This window comes from Podarcis gaigeae (genome assembly GCF_964106915.1).
Source record: "Podarcis gaigeae genome assembly, chromosome: 6".
Lineage (NCBI taxonomy): Eukaryota > Metazoa > Chordata > Lepidosauria > Squamata > Lacertidae > Podarcis > Podarcis gaigeae.
In genome coordinates this window covers 33385666-33401682 of record NC_139682.1, presented here as the reverse complement: position 1 = coordinate 33401682, position 16017 = coordinate 33385666, and the positions used below count along the sequence as shown (strand labels likewise).

At 47.3% G+C, this 16017-nt stretch overlaps 1 protein-coding gene and 1 long non-coding RNA gene across 2 annotated transcripts; both read right to left on the bottom strand.

Annotated features, from left to right (window-relative positions):
• Positions 1–635: 635 nt before the first annotated feature.
• PHLDA3 (pleckstrin homology like domain family A member 3) lies at positions 636–7543 on the bottom strand. The gene is made up of 2 exons (XM_083746688.1): positions 6568–7543; positions 636–2233 (listed from the first exon to the last, which is right to left on the bottom strand). The coding sequence occupies exons 1-2, from the start codon at positions 6926–6928 to the stop codon at positions 2085–2087; spliced, it is 510 nt and encodes a 169-aa protein (XP_083602814.1). The 5' UTR covers positions 6929–7543; the 3' UTR covers positions 636–2084.
• A 1164-nt stretch (positions 7544–8707) lies between these two features.
• On the bottom strand, positions 8708–10084 carry LOC310848092. The gene is made up of 2 exons (XR_014566155.1): positions 9845–10084; positions 8708–9486 (listed from the first exon to the last, which is right to left on the bottom strand). It is a non-coding gene; the product is annotated as an uncharacterized lncRNA (long non-coding RNA).
• Between the last annotated feature and the right edge of the window lie 5933 nt (positions 10085–16017).

The following is a 16017-nucleotide window of genomic DNA, read 5'->3' as shown; positions in this document are numbered from 1 at the left end:
CTTTCTTCTTGGAAAATTTCAATAAATATCTTTTAAAAAACAAAAACAAAAGTGGCCTTGTTATTTCAACAATCCATTGCATTTTCCACTGTAGTCCCTTCTTTAACATATTCAGTTTTACACAGTGATTGGGAAACAGAGCCCAAATTATCTATTGCAGCAGTCAACCTTTTCCAATTCAGCAACCCCAACATGGGGTTACCACAGGAGCAGTGTTTAAAAAAAAATTGTGGTATATTCCCATCTTTCTTCTTGATTTTATGAGCCAGGATGACCAGGGAGAATGGTCAGCTTTAGCTTGTCAGGCAGGAGTTCACACCATCAAATACCAAAGGAGGCCTGTCCTCTATGCGTTCAGTTTCTCTCTCTCTCAACAAAAATTAGAAAGCAGGTGGCACCACAACCTACTTTGCTTCATTCCTACTTGAGGATCTCAATGGTCCAGTTAAAGGCCCATGGTCTAAGGCAGCAGGCGGGAACTTGTGGACCTCCAGATGTTACTGAACCACAACTCCCATCATCCCTGAGCATTGCCCATACATACATCAGGCACAATCCTTTAAGCAATGGCGTGATGAGCCCAACTTTTTAAAAAGAACCATAAAGGCACACTTCTAAAGAATGACATATGTGCATTGTTGATTTTCTTGAAATTTTATTAATAAAAGGTTATACATAATGACCAGTAGTTAGGAGTAAATGAGTACCCATTGTTTGGCCCTCAGACAGCCATCACCCTGGTAAAAATGAATAGCATCCTTTTCCCAGCTAGGGATTCTCAGACTGGCAGTTCCATTCCCAATGGATAAAGATGCTCTGCCAGGGCCCTAAGGCCTTCCTGCGCTTGCCTCCTTGCCATGGCCCATAGTAAGTAAATGGGCCTTGAATCAGGAGAAAGAGAAGGTGACAATGGCATTCACAGCCTCAAGGTGAGCAGGACAATCTTCCTTGTGCACGGTCAAATAGGATGCTCATTTTTGTGAGTAGTCCTCTTCAAAAGTTCATGATGTTCCTCCCTGTAATAGGCCCTGTTTAGTTGTTACCCACATGAAGGGGGAATGTGACTAAAGAGGTGGCCTTCAGCTTTATCCCACTTGTGCTGCTCCAACCAGTTTCCCACTCTTTCAGGGCAACCCTCTGCAGTGGGAAGACTGCTACTCTCATGTAAACATCTCAAGCAATCTAGAACCTGGTGCCATTAGGCCTCTCAGTCACATGGGGAGCCTACATGAGTGCAACAAGCTCCCCACTGCAGACACATGCCCTGAACATATGGAAAGCATGACGGTTTGGTTAAAGGTGGATTGCCCCTTCACACATGTAATGGCCAACAGTATGTAAGGGACCTAATGAAATGGATGTACAGTGGGACACCAGAGTGATTCACTGAGCTGGAGCTATTGGTCGTAAGGATGGGACACTGGCCCAGTCAGTGTTCTTCCTGTCCTTTAGTTCTGAGCAGAAGGCCTCAAGTGAGCAATACTACAGAGAAAACTCATTTAAGAGAGTCTCAGAAGTCCACACAGGCTCCTCCTTAAGGTGCTTAAATTTATATCCGGTCTGTCTGTTAAGTCCTGCAGGCATCTTCCTGGCAACATGTGACTTCTCAGATCAGAATAGCCGGTTCACCATTGCTCCTTCCAGGTCAGTCACTCAGTTCTCCGAGGAGGGATGCTCCCTTTCAATCATGAAGTCATCAGATGGCTCCTCGCATGCTCAGGAATTCCTTCCCAACGCTCCTCATGATCCAGTGAATTCCTGCATCGCCCATCCAGCACTAGGCTGGTGGCAGACAATGGAATGGAATGATTCTCTTTTGTCACTCTTGCTGTGTCTGTCTCTTCAGCCTAACCTACAAAGTCCTATGGTGTGGACCACCATAGGTATGAGAGTAGAGAAGCAACCTTTCAGTCCACAGCAGTTTGGAGGGGGCTTTGTCTGTGACTTAAGTATCATAGCAAAGACGCAGCCAGAAAACCAATGCCCATTCTAGCTATATTTGTGACCCAGGTCTTGCTGTACGCTTTGGGCATCACTTCGTTTTTCAGTAGTAATACCATGGAAGAGAAAAAATGGATCTAAGTTCAGTTGCAGCTGGAGATTGCCTTCTGTCCATTGGCAGGTGAATTCACAGCCATCAGTTCCTCTGTGTTCTCCATGTTCAGCTTAGGGTCTGGCTCCTTGGACCCATTCACCAGAATCTGGCCAGCTGGGGCTGCCTCATGTTGAAATGCTGCAACAGAAAAGGAAAGGAGGTGGATCTTTGGTTAGACTGGAGACAAGTTGGACAAAGGGCCAGACTAGTGCAGGTGCTGATGTGTGAGAATATTCAAACTTGGAAGACCTGGGAGCAGGCATTTCCTGTGGCAGCTCCTAAGCTTTGGAGTTTCCTCCCTACAGAGATGCATTTGGCACATTCATTATACAGCTCTTGTTATATGGCTTTACCCTGGCTTTTGACACCTATCCTATTCTTTTGATTGCAAGTTGTTTCAACAGCTTTTGTTACAGGGCTGTTACAATATATTGTAAAGAACTTTGTATACTAAAAGGTGTTACTGAAACAATATTAATAATATAACAATAAAGTTGATAGTATTTCCTTGGACTTTGTTATTTTAACTCATGAGCAACTACTCATGAGCCTATTTTATAGTTTTGTTTTTCATCTTTTAATTTTTGTCTGTTTTTATAATTGTTATCTCTGTTTTATATGCATTATAAAATGAAATAATAAAAAACTTTACTACTACTACTAATTATAATATAACAGTAATAATAAATCCAAAACCCCATAATGTCAAAAACATGGCTTGCAAACTAAAAATAGTGCTCTTCATTTGAACAATTCCTATCACTAGAGTAAGAGTGAAAGTTTAACAGGGACTGAAATAATTTTGTTACATCTGAAATTGTGGAGCACCTACTGTTATATCTGAAATTGCAAAGAGCCACTTGAGTCCTAGAAACTTTCTGTCAAAAAGCCATTCTTATATGAGAGGCTAGTTGGATGGAACAAATTATCCACAACTTGCTGGCCTGAGCAGGAACTGAACAATAGTCTCATGTTCACTTGCTGACTGATGGGGATTTGCAGTATGACAAGTTAGAGCAGGACAAGAGAAACAGAAACTGGGCAAGAATATATGCAAGGTATGGGAGAAATCACACAGCCTTGGCTGAAAAGACCAGTAACATTTTCTTCCTGCATAATACAGTCAACACTGGAGATCAGCCATACTTGCCATGTTCAGGGATAGACTAGATGCAATGGCAGCAGATCCTGGTGCTTATACATGGACCTGCCCCAACGTCACAGAAATATGGTTTCCAAGGCAGTAGGTGTGCAGGTGACGAATCCAGACTCAAACTTTCCACCCCTCTTCATGCAACTTTCTCCCCACGATCCCTCTGTCCACGTGCTTTTCTCCTGGTCATGATAACTTCTGCTATCAGGGTTTGGTTGCTGTGAGTGAAGGGTTAAAACACCCTTAAAAATACCCTGAGCCTTTGATATACCATACTATTTAAAAATACCCTGAGCCTTTGATATATCATACTATTAAAATAAGCATGATACCTCAGGAGTGAAGAAACCATGAAGAATTATACTGTTTTCCCTTCCATTGCTTAGGCTTCTTTGGCTGGGCGCAGCTCTAGTAACATGAGAACAGGGTGTATCACATGCATGGTCCAACTATCTGCTAACAGTGAAGGGCATTTGTCAGTCTACCTCTTACTAGTTAAAAGAGCAAGCAGGTGTAAAGGAAAACAAATCTGCTGATGGACAGAACACAAGAAGAGCTCTTGCTGGATCCAACCATCTGGTCCAGCATCCTGTTCTCACAGGAAGCACAGAAGCAGGACCTGAGTGCGACAGACCTCTCCCCACCGGCCATTCCGAGTATTTGGCATATGTAAGCATACTGCCTCCCAGTAATGAAGGGAGAACATAGCCATCAATAGCTCTGGCCCCCATGAATTAATCAGATCTTCTTTGACTGCCATCCAAGATGGTGGCCTTCATCACATCTTCTGGGAGCAACTTCCACAGATTAAGTAAGCACTGCATGAAGAAGTGCTTTCTTTTCTCTTCATCATACCTTTAGTTTCATTGGATTCCCCACCCCCCACAGTTCTACTATTATGAGAGAAGGCGTGGAAAGCCTCTCCCTATCCACTTTCTCTACAACATGCATGTTAGGCACACAGTCTGTTCCTACATGCTTCTTCATGAGTGGAGATCACCAGAGACAGAGGACTTCTATATATGCAATGGCTATTTGGTCAGCACCTAGCAAGTGTCAGTGAAAGGATCAGGGACTGCAAAAATTTAGCATAAATCAAGACTGCCTCGCACCTTTCCCATATTATGGCAGATTTCAGGGCACCATTAGGGGGCAACAAATATTTTTACAGTGGAACCTTGGTTTCCAAACATAATCTGTTCCAGAAGACCATTTGAGTTCTGAAACGTTCGAAAACCAAAAACTCAATACGGAAGTTACCTCGGAATTTCAACTTCTGAGGTGTGTTCGAAAATGGAAGCATTTACTTCTGGGTTTATGGCATTCGAGTTCCGAAACATTCGTCAACGGAGACATTCGAAAACCAAGGTTACACTGTATCGCCATGCAGGTACTATTTGGGAGGGTGGGGATAGAGGTTCAAAAGTAGAAGATTCACATGGATTCCTAAACTGAGACTGCTTTTCTCTCTCCCTCCCACCTCTCCATGTATTGTACTTAAACCTTGTGCCTGGCAAGGTTTTTTGTCCTGTGGTTCTCAGTCAGAGCATGAGATATTGCCCAACAACGTGTCAATAGAGCATGAGATGGAGCAGGCCAAATCACTGATGGAAAAGCAGGGTGTAGCCACTGGCTGGGCTTTAGGGCCACCTTGATTGTGACCTTCATGCTCACGTTTGCTACCAAGCTTATTAGTTATTTGTCAGGAGCTCAGGCTGTAGAGTACAATGCATGCTTGTAAGTGAGTGGATAGAAGTAGTTTTATATAACCTGCCTCCTGGGTGAGAGGCTGCTGTGGTATAGAACTGGGCCTTCTCAGATGGGAGAGGAGTATCAGATGGTCCAGTGCATATCCACATGATACATTTAAAGCACAATGAACACATATTTGAAGCGCATGACTTCCCCTTGCTTCAAACAATCCTGGAATCTGTAGTTTCCCTCTAACAGAGCTACAGTTACCAGCACCCATAACAAACTGCAAATCCTAGGATTTGTAGGGGGGGTCACGTGCATTGGATATGCTTTAAATGTACGGAGTGGTCATGAGCCCATTAGTGCTTCAGAACTGGGGACAGCATGCTTTGTATGTGGGCTGTAATACTGTCAGGTATGAGTGGCTGGGTGATAGAGATAATATTTAAGGTAGTGGATGATCATAGTGGTTGTGTGCAATGGTTGGCGAGTAAAATTCAGGGGGTAGTTCTATAATAATGTAATGCAAATTTTCAGCCAACATAACATACATTATACTGCCTTGTAATGCTCTCTGACTTTACTTATATTAATATTGTTTGTGGATATTATTATTAGTAGTAGTAGTATCTGATTTTATATACCGCCCTAGACCTGGGGGTCTCAGGGCGGTTCACAAAATAAAATCAAGATATAAAGCCACAATATACCTAATAAAAATAATGGATATGGATATTGCTTGTGTACATATCTACTGTGTATATACTATTTTTATCTGCTATAAACCATACTGTGAGCATCAGGTAGTATACGGTCTATAAATGGAAAGACTATTAATGATGTTTTGCCTTAGGCACCAAAACATCCTGGGCCTTCCTGTATAGTCTACCATACATATGAGTAGTAGAAACCCACCAGTGGCCACCAGTGGCAGGCGGTCAGTGGACTAGGGGGACTGGGCAAGTCCCCTAAACGCTCCCAGTAATTAGAGTATTAAAGTATTCATGCCTGGTGCCTTCTCTCGGGGAGCTTCTGCCTGGCTTAGGATGGTGCTCACAACATCACAAAGTCACACACACAATGGGGGGGGATCGCTCTCATAAACTGGCGCCTCTAGCCCTAGCTTTTCCCCTACAAAAAAAAAATCACCGCACACCACTGGTGCCCACAACTTCCTCTAAGCTCCCCCAGAACCTCCAGGGAGCACAAGAGTGGGGAAGAGTGCTCTCTAAGAGGCTACCTGGTCACATCCCGAGTTGTAAAATGGAAAGGAAAGGTGCCAATCTTTTGATGCAGGTTTCTGGATGAATTAAGGCATAAATGGAACCAGCGTGATAATGACACATCTTGTATGAACGCCTGAAGCCACCTTGTGCTGAGTCAGATCACTGCTACTCTGACTGGCGGCCGAATCTCGCCACCGTCTCTGGCTGGAGCCTTCTTCCACTTCTGCTACCAGAGATATTTTAAACTGGAAGTGCCCGCGGAGCCCCGGTGCGCGCAAAGCACGTGCTCTGTCTGCCCTTCGGCTCTGGCCATCGTTTCCTGGGCAGAAGGGGCACGATTTTCTTGCCCCATGCCGTGCACCATCCCCCGCGCGCCATCCCCGACGTGCTGGCCTTACCGGCTCTGCAGCTGTGCCTGGCGCGCACGATCTGCACCGCCTGCTGGTTCTTGAAGCGCACCAGCGCCATGGTGATGTCGGCGTTCCAGCTGGGCTCCTCCTGGGGGCAGCGGAAGTCGATCTCGGCGCCGCCGTCCGTCACCAACGTGAAGTAGATGTGCCTCTGCTTCCACTCCACGCACTCGAGAGCTTTGAGGCGCGCGAAGGGGATCTCCTTGCAGCGCGTCGAGCCCCGGCTGCTGGCCTCGAACAGCCGCAGCCCCTTCTCGCCCAGCAGGCAGCGCTTCCTCTTCCAGAGCTGCAGCAGGCCGCCGCTGCGCTTCTCCAGCACCCCTTCGCGAAGCACCTTCTCCGACGCCATGGGGCTCGGGCTGCCCAGGATGCTGGGAATCGCCGCCGCCGCCGCGTGGTCTGCCAGGAGCGCTTTCCTCTTCCTCCTCCTGCTGCTGCTCCTGGCCGTCCGGCTTCCGAGGGAGAGACCGAGGGAGCCAGAGAGAGCCCGCCCTCTGCCGCGTGAGCTCCGACGGAGGTTGCCCCGGCCTCTGGGCTCCGGGATCTGCCGCTACATGCCCGCTCGCTTGTGCCTCGCTCTTCCCACTCGCATTCCTTTCCTGCTTCGCCAGGGCCTCGCCCCAGCTCTGCCTGCCGGGGAGAGGCAGCGCTCACGCCCAGGCGTGGGGCCGGCTGCGCTGAGAGAGCCCGCGGGGCTGCTGGCGTGCCCAGCTTGGGCGGCTGGCGCACGGAAAGGAAGGTGGCTGGGGCTCGCCGGCATCGTGGGCGGCAGCGATGGCTATCTATATGCTGCTGGAGGGGCGGGCATTGGCAGGTAGATGGAGAATGGGGCTGCGGCTCGGAGGAGCCACGTCGGACAAGGAATCGCAGACGCGGCCAAATTCCCACGCGGAAGTGCTTGCCATGGACAGCGGGGGTCGTGCTTAACAGTCGCGCGCGGTCGGGTTTTCTTGTGGACAGAAAGCATAGGAACCATCTCCTAGGAGCCAAGCCCCTCCAATTGATGGATTCAAATGGTGCGCGTGTGCCACGTCCTGTGATCGATTCTGCGGGGCAGAGTTTACCTGGTCGCACCCAATATTTTATTCAAGTTGGCACCCCTGATCAGAAGTGTAATAAAAGCCAAATGGGCATCTAGACAAATAAGGCCAGTGGGGATTTGAACCCTAGTTTTCCAGGTCTTGACTCTAACCACTACACCACAGGGCTCTTGCATGGGGAAAGACCCATAGCCTGGCGGTAGAGCATCTGTTTTGCATGCAGAAGGTCTCAGGTTCAATCCCCAATAACATCTCCAGGTAGGGCAGGGAGTGAATCTTGTCTGAAATCCTGGAAAGCCATGGCCAGTAGACCAGGGGTCAGCAACCTTTTTCAGCCGTGGGCCGGTCCACCGTTGCTCAGAGCATGTGGTGGGCCAGACTATATTTTGGGAAAAAAAAAAACAAACGAACGAATTCCTATGCCCCACAAATAACCCAGAGATGCATTTTAAATAAGAGCACACATTCTACTCATGTAAAAACACGCTGATTCCTGGACAGTCCACGGGCCAGGTTGAGAAGGCAATTGTGCCGCCTCTGGCCCCCGGGCCTTAGGTTGCCTACCCCTGGTGTAGGCAATACTAAGCTAGATGGCGGCCTGCTCAGCCCACAAGAGTAAGGACCCCTCCCTCCCCCAGTGAGAACAACTGTTAGCTGTGAGCTGGGTGACAGTGTTCCCTTCTGCAGAATAAACGAGGGAGAAAATCTTTGAAAAAATTCTCCTGCCCCTTTTGTACCCACCTGGATATCAGCTGAAGCACAGCTCCTGAGCGAACTACAAGTGGCACAGAGCCCCATGCAGCTTCCCCTGTTCTGTTTATGTTTTGCTAATGACAAGCAGTAGCTGGAGGCGATTAATTGAGAGCGAAGAAAGAATTGGGGTGGTGGTGGGGTTGCATAATCCTTTTCTTCCGAGCCAATTTCTTCTCTCTCAAGATCATTTGGTTGCTTTTCATCCTGCTGCCTTTCTCCTTGCAAGGGAAGCTGCACCTTTTGTTCTTGGGGATTTTTGAAAAAGACAAAAGCTGGCAGAAAACCAATTATTCAAGCATCCATTGTGTTTGTGGTGGAAGTTTTATTTTATGATGATGATGATGATGATGGCATTTCTATCCCACCTTTCCTCCAGGAATATCAAGGTGTTTACACTCTTCTCCCTCTTTCCAATTTATCCTCATAACAACCTGGCAAGGTAGGTCAGGCTGCAAGGCAGTGACTGGACCAAGGTCACCTAGTGGGCTCCCAGGTCTCAGTCCAACACTCTAACCACTACACCACACTGCTTTTTACATGGGAAAGGGCCATAGCATGCAGAAGGTCCCAGGTTCAATCCCAAGCCTCTGCAGGTAAGACCAGGAGAGACTTCCTGTCTGAAACTTTGGAGAGCTACTAGTGGCAGACCTTCGGGTCTCAAATTTCATTGGTGCACTGTGTGATGCCAAAATTCACCCCCGCCAACTACCTTTCACGCTCCGTTCTAAATAATAGTTGTGGCATCCCCATCATCACTACCACCCCTAGGTTTTGTGCCCAGTGTGAATGAACCAGTCGTGCTCCCCTAAATCTGTCTCTGGAGCTGCTGGGAGTCAGTGTAGACATTATTAAGCTAGATGAACCAATGTTCTGACCCAATAGATGGCAGCTTCTCACTACCACCCATGTGCAGCTGGGACCATAAATGCAACATGGCATCGTGTTGATATCAGATTGTCTTTGCAATGCACAGGTGCTTTGTAACCCAGGAGGGAAAGTGTCTCCCAAATGATGGATAGCAACCGTAGTAAACCTGTCTCCAAGTTTACAGAGACATCATGTGCAAGATATTTTACAAGCATTCCACAATATGACTGAAAAAGAAAGGCTGAAACTGGGATACAAAGTTAGGAAAGATGGGCAAGGAAGGCACGTCACCCTGAAAAGCACCTTCTTTTTTATAATTTTTATTAACCGGCCAATCAAATCAAATTAAATCACATCACATAAATTCCGAATTACAAAGCCGAATTTTAATTTTTTTGTTGGGGGGACCCATATTTCAAAATCCGAAGGGGGATTCTGATCATCTTCTTGCTACTGCGTTAATGTCCAAATCAGTCCAAATCAATCCAAACAGAGTTCATAATTCTATCCAGTCTTTCTTGCTGTTTCCACACCACATCTTGTTCATATATTTTCTCTTTTTTCTTTATGATCTCTTCTGATAGTCTCCTTAAGCCGATAAACACCAAACCTGAAAAGCACCTTCTGAACCTTTGTGGTGTGTTAATGTTGGATAGACTGTAGAAGAGAAACATACGTTCAAGCCCTGTTGGCCTATGGCAGAGGTTTTCAACCTTTTTGAGTCCATGGCTCCCTTGACCAACTACATTCTTTCTGTGGCACCCCTGTAGGGCTCAGGAGCCCAGTTATGTTACCCCTTGCCCTTTTCCAAACACCCTCCCTTGTGCCTCCCTCAGCCTCCTCTCCTCTCCCCTCTCCTTGGGAGTCCTCTGGGCAGCTGCCATTGCCACCGCTGGTCTCTGAGCTCCCTCCCTACCCCCCAAAGAGGTGTCTCCTCACACTGCCCCACAGGGGCCTGGGACTTGTCTGTTCATTCCCAACAGCAAGAGCTGACAGGCTGGCTGGGCTTCCTCGCCTGCTTGCTTACTACGAGGCTGCCTCAGCTTCCTGGCAACCAGCACCCCTCGGCCAGCCCCAGAGGCACCATTCGCCTGTGGAGCTTGTAGCCTGGGCTGCTGCAACAAAGAGCTGTGCAAGCCTCTGGGAGGCAGAGATGCAAGAGGGCATCAGAGGAGGGAAGGAAGGAAGGAAGGAAAGAGGGACAGAGGGAAGTGTTGCTCACGGCACCCCTGACCACCATTCAAGGCACCCCAGGGTGCCACAGCACACTGGTTGAAAACCACTGGCCTATCGGATGCCTGGAGGAGGCTGTATGCAGCACAGGGCTGTCCCTGGGTGGCTAATCTCCATCTAATGTAGCACCCACACATGGCCATTGGCATCAATATGCCAACCAGACTCTCCCTTCTTTTATCTGAATCTACATTTTTGGGGAAATTCGGTAAGTAAAAAACACTTCAGCCCTGATGTCGGTGACCCATGTGTGAACCATTTGCAAATTAATCCCAGCCATGTCTGGAAGCACACAAAGCCCTCCCATGCGCTAGAAGCTTAAAGGGAAATAATTCCTACCTTCTGGTGGTACCTTGCAGAATGCCTGGATGAGCCATCCCCCACCCTAAGTAATTCAGAACTGGGTTATTCCCTTTGCCCCTCATATAAAGTTGCCCAGTCTGTATCTGGCCAATGTAGTCATTACATTTAAGTTAAATTTATTTTAAATGTAAAATCAATCAGAGTACTCTTCATGCCCTTTGGCATGGTACCAACACTTCCTGGAGCACTGAAACCTGGTCGCTGCCAGAGACAGGATACAGGGCTAAACTGATCAGACCCAATAAGTTTGTTCTCACAATAGAATGGAATGTCCCATGCATTCTTTATGAAATAATCATCATGGGAGAGGTAGAGGAAACAGAAGATCTCCATAGTATCTGACAAAGGCTATCGGTTTTCCCATCTGGCTTCCTCTCCACATCTTTTAAGAGCATTTTTCTTGCTCACAAAGTAATAAAGCACAAAGTAATAAAGCACAGGTTGCTGCTAAATATGCTGACACAGAGACTAGATTGAGTTGTGTGCAGTGCAAGAGTCTCTCTGTGCTAGATCCTGAGCATTGCTCTTTAGTTATTCTGCTGTTGAACCACATCTCAATAAATATGTATTTCACATAAGCAGTATGCAGCAGCTCCTTGGGTGGCTGAGTTATTCAACTACAAAAATGGCTTGCTGTTTCAACGGTGGAGCTTTGTAGGCTCCCATGGCCTAGAATGAAAGCTGACTCACATAAGCAGTATTCCATGCGCATACAAATGAATCCTTTTCTAGTAAATTTCCCATTAGGAAACAGGTCCGCACAATGCTAAAAGTGTCTGGAAAGTAATTTAAACAAAGGGGAGAAGCCAGATCATTACAAGGTAGTCCTTGGAGGAGAAGAGTGATGTGGGCACCCCCACATTATGTGAACCAAATAAGAAATTACTGAGGGCATTGAAGCTATTGTGTAGCTAAGGACAAGATTGTGGCATCATATGCTCAGAAATGCAGCTTACCTAGTCATGGTGGCACGATAGTGGTACCTCGGGTTACAGACACTTCAGGTTACAGACTCCGCTAACCCAGAAATAGTACCTCGGGTTAAGAACTTTGCTTCAGGATGAGAACAGAAATTGCGCTGCGGCGGCAGGGGGAGACCCCATTAGCTAAAGTGGTACCTCAGGTTAAGAACAGTTTCAGGTTAAGAATGGACCTCCAGAATGAATTACGGTAAGTTCTTAACCCAAGATACCACTGTATAGTGAGGGAAAACCCTTCAGATTGAATTCTCTCCTTTTATACACATTTGAGAGTTTTAGTTTTACTTAATAGAATCTGTAATGGGAAACTCTAAAGGGCAGTGATGTCCAAGATGCCGAAGGATCAGTTTGACAAATTGATTACATGCAACTGGAACTCGCCACCCTGAGACAACCTTTTATATTTTTGTTAGCTCAAGAGGGCCTCATTGCTAAGCTGATCAGAGAAAATATTTTTGTTGCTTCTAACTCCGTTTTTAACCTCCCTTTTCTCTCTGCACAGTGCACTAACTTTTCTCTGCACTGTGACAGTTCTCTCTAAGCTCCTTTCTGTTAACCCCCCTCCTTTTCTTTCTCCATTACATACAGCTTCCTTTTCTCTCTCAAATCACACACATCTATCTTCTGCTTCACCACAAATCTGCAAATCCCATCTATCCCCACCTTTTCCCATTTCCCCATCTCTGCTCCCCTTTTCTTCCTCTAGTCTTCATTCTCTTTTCTCCCCACCTTCCCATCCCATTCTGCCATTCCCTACCACCTTATCTGAAGTCCCTACGAGTTTTCATTAAGCTTTCAGTATCCCAGCAGCTCACACTAGTGAAGACTTCATGGGCACAGGTGAGCCCAAGCAGCTTGATTTGCTGGATGAAAAAGCTGTCACTAACTCTTTCATGTGCTTTTGGAATCTGGGCAATACTGGGAGGAACAGTACAGGCACAGGCACTCTCTTCGCTCCAAATATTGCTGGGGTTGGATAGGCTTTAGCTACTTCCACAAGAGACAGAAATGGGCTGCAACACCATGGGTGTTTGGAATTTCCACAGAAGCCCACAAATAGGGATGGAGCTGCAATTGACCTGTGGACTTTATGTAGCGCAGACCTGGCCTAGAGAAATAAACCCTGTTTTTCTAAGAAAACTGTTATTTGTAAGTTAGTGCATTTGAAAGAAGTACATGTCACGGCTTGAAATACATGTCACATATCATTCTGAGACAGGGGTTGTTTAAATTATCCATGTAACTGCATTACAGCAGATTTTTTAAAACAAATATCCAAAACGTAAATGTTCATAGCAGACCTGATACTGTATATTTGTGAAAACTAGGAGTCCTGCATGCCATGCTGTAATATTCAGAGCACTGCCAGTAGAGGTCGCCAGGCCACTTGAGTAAGACAAGGCAGGCTCAAAGCATGATTTGTTTGCTCACAATGAACCCTCACAGGAGGTGTCTCCTATTTCTGCTTCAATGCTCTAGCACCAAATCCAGATGTTCAAGAGAAATCTCTGGAACACCAGGCTCTGTCCACAGAAATGACAAGCCCCCAAAACGTAGATGAGGGAACTGTCCCTCCAAGTGAGAAATGAAGGTCTGTGAAGATTAAAATGTATTAAATCACAGCCCGGTGGCAGAAGGCATTGTGGGTTAAACCACAGAGCCTAGGGCTTGCTGATCAGAAGGTCGGCGGTTTGAATCCCCGCGACAGGGTGAGCTCCCGTTGCTCGGTCCCTGCTCCTGCCCTAGCAGTTCGAAAGCACGTAAGTAAGTAGATAAATAGGTACTGCTCTGTAGATAACTGCTCTGTAGTGTAAGTAGATAAATAGGTACTGCTGTGGCGGGAAGGTAAATGGTGTTTCTGTGCGTTGCTCTGGTTCACCAGAAGTGGCTTAGTCATGCTGGCCACATGACCTGGAAGCTGTATGCCGGCTCCCTCGGCCAATAAAGCGAGATGAGCGCCGCAACCCCAGAGTCGGTCCCGACTGGACCTAATGGTCAGGGGTCCCTTTACCTTTACCTTTACCTGGAGAAGGGGTTCCACTGGATGAGAAGCAAATATTAGTACAGTGTGGAGGAAAGAGGGAAACTCTGGAATCTCCTTAAGCATGACAAAAAAAAAATAGTTATCTACCTTGAAGTGCCAGGATTGATAAAGCTGTTGAACCAAAGTAAATGAGGTTGTATGACAGTCCTGTCAAAGAATCACAGAATCAATGAATTGTAGAGTTGGGACCATGAGGATAATCTTCTAGTCCAACCCCCTGCAATGCAAGAATCTTTCACCCAGTAGAATCTCATGCTCTACTGACTTTCCTGACATCACATTTTGGGTTATGTGTATGAAACAGAAAGTGGCACGCCTGGAAGAAGCGGACCATTTGAATCCCTTCCAGTCGGGATTCAGGCCTCATCATGGGACTGAAACTGCCTTGGTCGCACTGGTTGATGATCTCCGGCGGGCTAGGGACAAAGGTGAGAGCTGTTTCCTAGTTCTGCTGGATCTCTCAGCGGCGTTTGATACCATCGACCATAACATCCTTCTGGACCGTCTTGAGGGGCTGGGAGCTGGGGGCACTGTCCTACAGTGGTTCCGCTCCTTCCTCCTGGGCCGTGTTCAGAAAGTGGTGGGGGGGATGAGTGTTCAGACCCCTGGGCTCTCACTTGTGGGGTGCCTCAGAGTTCTGTCCTCTCCCCCATGCTTTTCAACATCTACATGCAGCCGCTGGGAGAGATCATCAGGAGGTTTGGGCTGGGTGTTCATCAGTATGCAGATGATACCCAGTTCTACCTCTCTTTTAAATCAGAACCAGTGAGGGCAGTGAAGGTCCTGTGTGAGTGTCTGGAGGCGGTTGGAGGATGGATGGCGGCTAACAGATTGAGGTTGAATCCTGACAAGACAGAAGTACTGTTTCTGGGGGACAGGAGGCGGGCAGGTGTGGAGGATTCCCTGGTCCTGAATGGGGTAACTGTGCCCCTGAAGGACCAGGTGCGCAGCCTGGGAGTCATTTTGGACTCACAGCTGTCCATGGAGGCACAGGTCAAATCTGTGTCCAGGGCAGCTGTTTACCAGCTCCATCTGGTACGTAGGCTGAGACCCTATCTGCCTGCGGACTGTCTCGCCAGAGTGGTGCATGCTCTGGTTATCTCCCGCTTGGACTACTGCAATGCACTCTACGTGGGGCTACCTTTGAAGGTGACTCGGAAACTACAACTAATCCAGAATGCGGCAGCTAGACTGGTGACTGGGAGCGGCCGCCGAGACCATATAACACCGGTCTTGAAAGACCTACATTGGCTCCCAGTATGTTTCCGAGCACAATTCAAAGTGTTGGTGCTGAGCTTTAAAGCCCTAAACGGCCTCGGTCCAGTATACCTGAAGGAGCGTCTCCACCCCCATCATTCTGCCCGGACGCTGAGGTCCAGCGCCAAGGGCCTTCTGGCGGTTCCCTCATTGCGAGAAGCAAAGCTACAGGGAACCAGGCAGAGGGCCTTCTCGGTAGTGGCGCCCATCCTGTGGAACGCCCTTCCAGCAGATGTCAAAGCAATAAACAACTACCTGACATTCAGAAGCCATCTTAAGGCAGCCCTGTTTAAGGAAGTTTTTAGCGTGTGATTTTACTGTATTTTTGGTTTTTATGGAAGCCGCCCAGAGTGGCTGGGGAGGCCCAGCCAGATGGGCGGGGTATAAATAATAAATTATTATTATATTATTATTAGTGGCCCCACCTGCCACACAGGTTAATGTGCTAAGCACATCTGATCCCTAATGTGTTCTTCAAATGTTGTTGGACTCCTGCTTGACCATCCTTGCCCTAAAGGAAGGCTCTTTCAAGTTCACTTTCCAATTGATTTCAGCTCGAGGACTGCCACAGACCCAGAGTTCCAGCACTCAGACTGGTCTGCTCCTCTTGTGACAAATCACCTTCGAAACCATGCCTGACATTCCTGGGTGGCCCACCCCAATTTTGCTAGAGTTGCTAGCTACAAATGCCCTCATCAGCTCAAAGTGCAGATTCAAATGTTTTTCAGCAGTGACAGGTGGCGGGGAGGGCGAGAGAATATCTCTGTGCATGTATTATTTCCCTCACCCGCATGCATTATTTCTGCCTTCATCTCTAGAAACTGCAAAGATGCAGGCTTTCCCACATAGATTCATGGCAGGTTTCCTCTTCCTTAAATACAGGACAGCCAGACACACAAAC

Bases quoted from the DNA above. Each gene is read 5' to 3' on its own strand.
- PHLDA3 (XM_083746688.1), bottom strand. From the start codon at position 6,928: ATGGCGTCGGAGAAGGTGCTTCGCGAAGGGGTGCTGGAGAAGCGCAGC. The intron at 2,234-6,567 runs GTAAGGCCAGCA...TTTCTGTTGCAG, and splicing joins CAGGCACAGCTGCAGAGCCG to CATTTCAACATGAGGCAGCC.